Genomic DNA, 6,000 nt, shown 5'->3' on the forward strand with positions numbered 1-6,000 from the left:
GGCGGATCCAATGAGAAAAGTAGTTTACCTGGATGGCGCCTGCCCTTCCTGGGCTCTTCTGGCAGCACAACCAGGACTTTTGACCTGCGCCGACAACTTCTGAACTACCTCCACAGTATACAGCGATCTTTCTCATTTACTGTGGATTAGGAAAAAAATAAAGGCAAGACGCTGCCCTGACTCAAGTCAGCCAAGCTCCAGGGTGATATCTGGTACTTGTCTGCCATGACGAATAGATTCGATTGAAGTCCATAACTCTCAGTAGAACCATTCTAGATCTCCAAGTATGCTCCAAGAGCACATGTAGCATGTCAGTGACTACCACCTTACTTCCTGTATAGGAGGGGTTATATAGAGAAGGACTTCCTGTTTGATTGATCTGCCAGTGTCCAATCACCTATAGGCGAATTGAAAGGGTTGATCCAGAGAAAAAAAAACTGTTTTGGGCGAGTTTGGTATTTTTTTAAAGGATGTAACAGGCTAGCTGACTGGTCCACAGCCCGACTCCAGGATGATGCTAGGATGATGTTGGGAATACGTTTGCAGGACCAATCCACAGCCCAATACCTGGTGATGTCTGGTATACATGAGAATAATAGGGATCCATTGCCCAGTTCCAAGAGTGATGTCTGGAAAACATGAGCACCATAGCGATCCACATCCCAGTTCCAGGAGTGATGTCTGGAATACATGAGCGCCATAGCGATCCACAGCCCAGTTCCTTAAGTGATGGCTGTTCTACATGAGCACCATAGCGATCCACAGCCCAGTTCCAAGAGTGATGTCTGGTAAACATGAGCACCATAGCGATCCACAGCCCAGTTCCAGGGTGATATCTGATATATACGAGCACCATACTGATCCACAGCCCAGTTCCAGGGAATGTCTGATATACATGAGCACCATAGCGATTCACAGCCCAGTTCAAGGAGTGATGTCTGATATAAATGAGCACCATAGCGATCCACAGCCTAGTTCAAGGAGTGATGTCTGGTATACATGAGTACCATATAGATCCACAGCCCAACTACAAGTGTGATGTCTGGTATACATGGGCACCATACCAACCTACAGCCCAGATCCAAGGGTGATGTCTAGTATACATGGGCACCATACCAACCTACAGACCAACTCCAAGATTGATGTCTGGTATACATGCCCCCCAGAACAGGCCACAGTCCAACTATAGGGTCATGTCTGGACCAATCCACATTTCCACCCCAGGGGTTATGTCTGATATGCATGACCTCCAGACTGACACCCCAGCCAAGCACCAGGGTGATATCTGGTACACATCTGCTGGACCAAACCACAGTCTTACTCTAGGGTGATGTCAGGTTTAAATGAGAACCATACCAATCCACCAGTCAATTCCAGGGTAATGTCTAATATACAGGTCTGCCAGACTGGACCACAGCCAAACCCTAGGGTGAGGTCTTGTATACATGAGTACCAGACAATTCCATAGCCCAGCTTCAAGGTGTTGTCTGGTATACATACCAACCAGATCGATCCACAGCCTGGTTCAACTACTAACTTTGAATTGTATGTTCACATTCAGGTGCCATTTGCCAAGAACATCTATGGATTAATAGCACCGAATTTTGGCGTTGGATTCGCTATTGGTAAGACCTGAAAAACACAAGGGGCCATTGGGATATGTAAATTTAATTAGGAAACGTCAGATGTTTCTTACCATATAAGCACTTTAAAGTTAATAATAAATGTTCTACCATATACATAATCGAACTGTACAAAAAAAGTATTCAGTATAATTTCCCCCTTTTGAGGCAAAGTGTCTAAAGCAGGGTTCTCCAAACTTTCAAAACAAAAGGGCCAGTTTACTGCCCTTTAAATATTAGGGGGGGGGGGGGGGGGCAGACTGTGATCAGTGGGAGTAGAAAATATTCTGGCATCGGTAGGAGTAAACAATGTCATAGGCTTGGTGGTCAGGGGGGAGTTAAAAAATAAAATACATTGTTGGTGTCAGTGGGAGGAATAGTGCCCCATCATTGGTTTCAGTGGGAGGAATAGTGCCCCATCAATGGTGTCAGTTAGAGAAATAGTGTCCCAGATTTGGTGTCAGTAGGAGGAACAGTGCCCTAACATTGATGTCAGTTGGAGTTTAAAGTCAGTGGAAGAATTAGTTCTCCTTCGCTGGTGTCCCTGGGAGGAATAGTACCCCATTTTTGGTGTCAGTGGTAGGATTATTGCCCCATCATTGGAGTTAGTGGGAGGAATAGTGCTCCATCATTGGTATCAGTGGGAGGAATCGTGCCCAATCATTGGTGTCAGTGGAAGAAATAGTGCCCCATTCATTGGAATCACTGGGAGGAATAGTGCCCCAGTGGTATCAGTGGAAGGAATCATACCCCATCATTGGTGTCAGTGGGGGGGAATAGTACCCCATCACTGGCATCAGTGAGAGAAACAGAGCCCCATCGTTGGCATCAGTGGGAGGAATAGTGCCCCACTGTTGGTATCATTTGGAGGAATAGTGCCCCATCATTGGCATCAGTGGGAGGAAAAGTGCACCAGCGATATTGTCAGTGAGAAGGAATAGTGCCCCATCATTGGCATCCGGGAGAGGAATAGTGCCACATCACTGGCATCAGGGGGAGGAATAGTGCCGTCTTTGGTGTCAGTGAAAGGAAAGGGCCTCATATCAAGGGAAGGAATAGTGCTCAAGGGCCGGATAAAGGCAATCAAAAGGGCCACATCTGGCCTTTAGGCTGCAGTTTGACATTCTTTAGACCAGAGATCTCCAAAGTGTCTGAGGATTTGATTCCCACTGACCTGACACCCCTTTCTGTTTACTGACCCAAGAAAGTTATACACTCCCTAATTTCTCTCCATACAAAAATCACCAATGATTAGTTAGTTAGTTTATGGATGGTTTGCCATGACGGGGGAGGGGGGGTTCTCCTAAAATAGGAACCTTTGATTTGAGAATGTGACAAAGCTGCATCCTCACCTGCACAACATTGACACATTTTAGGCTGGGCACGCAGGGGTAATTGATAGTCACACAATTACAGTGGTTAAAAGTCAGCATGGTCGCGTGACCCCACTGACCAATGAGAATCTCTTCTAAACCTTATTTCTTCTAAGAAATTCTCATTGACTGCAAGCCGTTGCGAACATTATGATGCTATACAGCCTCCAGGGCTATGAGCCTTCAAGTGTCTGGCCCATTAAAAAGGATGGCATGAGCAGCGGGGGATGGCATTTACAACTGCTTAAGTGCAGCATTATAGGAGGGGGGGGGGGAGTGGGGAGGGTATTGTGAGTTATTTCACCTTTTCATTTATTTATGAAAAGGTAAGCGTAACAAGTGTATGTCAGGCCAAAAAAACATTATTTCTAGCTTTACTATTATCCGTAGCTCTGAAGAAAGCTTTCTACTCACTCCCTGTCCTGTCCTGGTGACAACTGTTTCACCAGACAGGAAGTAAAAGAAAATCTGCAACAGGGACACAGTCAGAAATAAAAACCTGACAGCAGATTCCCCACTCCACCCAAAATTAAAAAAAAAAAAAAAAAAAAACATTTAGCAGGATTTACAATAAAAAAAAAAGGCTCATCCAAACCTACAAAAAAGTCATATTAGCCTACAAAAGCAAAAATGTCTTTATCCAGCAATGGTTTTTTAGAATGCAAAAAGCAATTGTTATCTTTAGGCCATTAAATGGTTAATGCTGAAAGTTGTTTTCCAGCATGCTGGATGATGTCACATGTGCATATTTGCTGTACATGGAGGAAACCATCAGCTCCAACAGCTGCGTTTGTTTTTCTGTCCCGCAGGCATGGTGGATTCATCGATGATGCCAATTATGGGTTATCTGGTGGATCTACGCCACGTCTCTGTCTACGGCAGTGTCTACGCCATCGCAGACGTAGCCTTTTGTATGGGGTTTGCATTAGGTAAGCCTTGTATCATCAGAGACGTCTCTAGCACACGGTACAGGTGATGAAAACCCAACAAACACTTCTTATCGATGTTAGATATTTGCACAGCAAACAGGCTGCAAGTTGAAGGCTGGAGTATCATTGTACACACATGTTCATGTTCCCACAGGTGGAGATACTCACCACAATTGTCTCATATACCGATCTTCCTTTATCTGACTTCACAGGGCCATCTGCTGGGGGCGCTATAGCCAAATCTATTGGATTCCCTTGGCTAATGACAATCATTGGAATCGTGGACATAGTATTCGCTCCTATGTGTCTGTTCCTCAGAAGTCCTCCCGCCAAGGAAGAGAAGATGGTGAGTGGAAAATCATCCTTTCTTTGATTATACTGTATGTTGTTTTTTGGTTGCTTCTCAGATGGACAACAAATTGTTTTTCATCATCATTATTTCTCACTGTTGCCCATTGAAGATGCCGAACACTTTTATAGCACCATAGTGTGGATTCCGCCCCAGGTGGCATTACCTTGTCCTATCAATATAATCAGCGAGACAATTTTAAGAATCACTTCTTATAGCTAGGCCTTATAGGGGGAAAAGTGGACATGCCAGAAACATGGAAATTTAACAGAGAATACGATGTAAACATACATGAGCCAAGGTAATCTGAGAACTGCATGTCAACACCATAAGCAAATCTACAGATAGTGACAGCTAATCCAAATCTCAACTTAACTTGTAAAACGTCATGGTGGACCTCCTGCCGGGTCCACTGGTTCACTGCTTGCCAGTTTACATCATAGAAATTCAGTCCGTATGCATTCCCGATATCATTGTAGGGTAATGAAATGCTTTTATCCATGTAGGCGATCCTCATGGAGCAGAATTGTCCGGTGAAGAAGCGTATGTACACCCAGAACAGCACGCAGTCCTATTACGCTGCTGCTGAGGAGTCCGAGAGCGACGAATGAGTGCCAACTCCACATTACGCAGCTAGTTGTTTCTACATTTCATTGTCGTATCATTGGTCTATCAGTGACTTAGTAACAAGCCAAAGGTCCCGTGTTCTATCCCGGCGGAGCAACATCTATACGAAGAGCTGCGCACACACCTGGGGTAAGACTGAGGAGTCATTACACAGCATGTAGAACTGTATGGGGACAAGTATTGTGACGCAATCCACAGCAGCCTGTGAAAGTGAACAGATCTGGCTACAATTTTAGATTTATTGGGAGAAGGTGGGTTATACAAATGTAATTCTGTATTATGTCTAAGATTCCTATAATGTATACAAGGCCAGGGTTTGTAAGCCCATTCCGGAATTATCCATTGTTTGGTCCTCAGGTGTGGCCAAGTTAGGCTGGATAGTGTATACAGGTACCCCTAGGGAGGTCACCGGTGACCAATGGCCTCTGAAACACCAGAACCTCCCCTTAACATTCAAGAATAAACCCACCACACTCGCTCTCCACGTGTGCTCCGCTCGATCCACAAATACAGCCACTTCTCGTCTTCGCTCCCAATGTGACACATAAGAACTACACATTATTACCAACCGCCTTACCAAGTTTAAAGAAAAACAGACTTTTATAGACTCATTGCTATAAATATTGTTGAAAGATGTTATTTTATGTATTTAATTTTATTACATATTATGCAATATATTTTTAACTACTGTAATTGTAATGTAAATGTGTAAAAATGCTAAATGCCTGATCATTTTTATTTCTCAGTCTGAATGTGATGTATGAGAGAAGTAAAGATTGCCAAGGGGTGATGGGAGAGAAGCTGCTGGTTGGCTGATGTGTAGTTTTAAGGTCGCAGTGTTATGCAGATCCGGGTTATTTACAAGGTAACCTAGGACCCGGACGATATTCACGGGGCCCAGCTACATCCTTCATGCTCCTGCAGTAAGGGCGGCACATACTGCAGTTGGTGAAAGCAGTGCCCCTGCCCCAGGGGCGTTACTAGAACCTTCAGGGCCCCAGTGCAGAAAAACCAAAAGGCCCCCCGACCCTTCCCTCTGAGCCCGGTGGCAGAAAACCAGGGCCCGGTCGCTAGCGCAACCTTTGTGACCCTGGTAGTTC

The 6,000-nt window shown here is 44.8% G+C and overlaps 1 protein-coding gene across 1 annotated transcript in view; it reads left to right on the forward strand.

The window, feature by feature from the left end:
- Nucleotides 1–5,636, forward strand: part of SLC18A2 (solute carrier family 18 member A2) — a 61,218-nt gene extending 55,582 nt beyond the window's left edge. Inside the window, exons 13-16 of the mRNA XM_082266713.1 lie at nucleotides 1,562–1,625; nucleotides 3,805–3,924; nucleotides 4,137–4,270; nucleotides 4,780–5,636. Of these exons, the coding sequence (XP_082122839.1) occupies nucleotides 1,562–1,625; nucleotides 3,805–3,924; nucleotides 4,137–4,270; nucleotides 4,780–4,884 (423 nt within the window). The 3' untranslated portion in view covers nucleotides 4,885–5,636. The remainder of the gene's footprint in view (nucleotides 1–1,561; nucleotides 1,626–3,804; nucleotides 3,925–4,136; nucleotides 4,271–4,779) is intronic.
- The last annotated feature ends 364 nt before the right edge of the window (nucleotides 5,637–6,000 follow it).

The sequence above is a fragment of the Pelophylax lessonae genome (genome assembly GCF_965119305.1).
Source record: "Pelophylax lessonae genome assembly, chromosome: 9".
Taxonomy (NCBI): domain Eukaryota; kingdom Metazoa; phylum Chordata; class Amphibia; order Anura; family Ranidae; genus Pelophylax; species Pelophylax lessonae.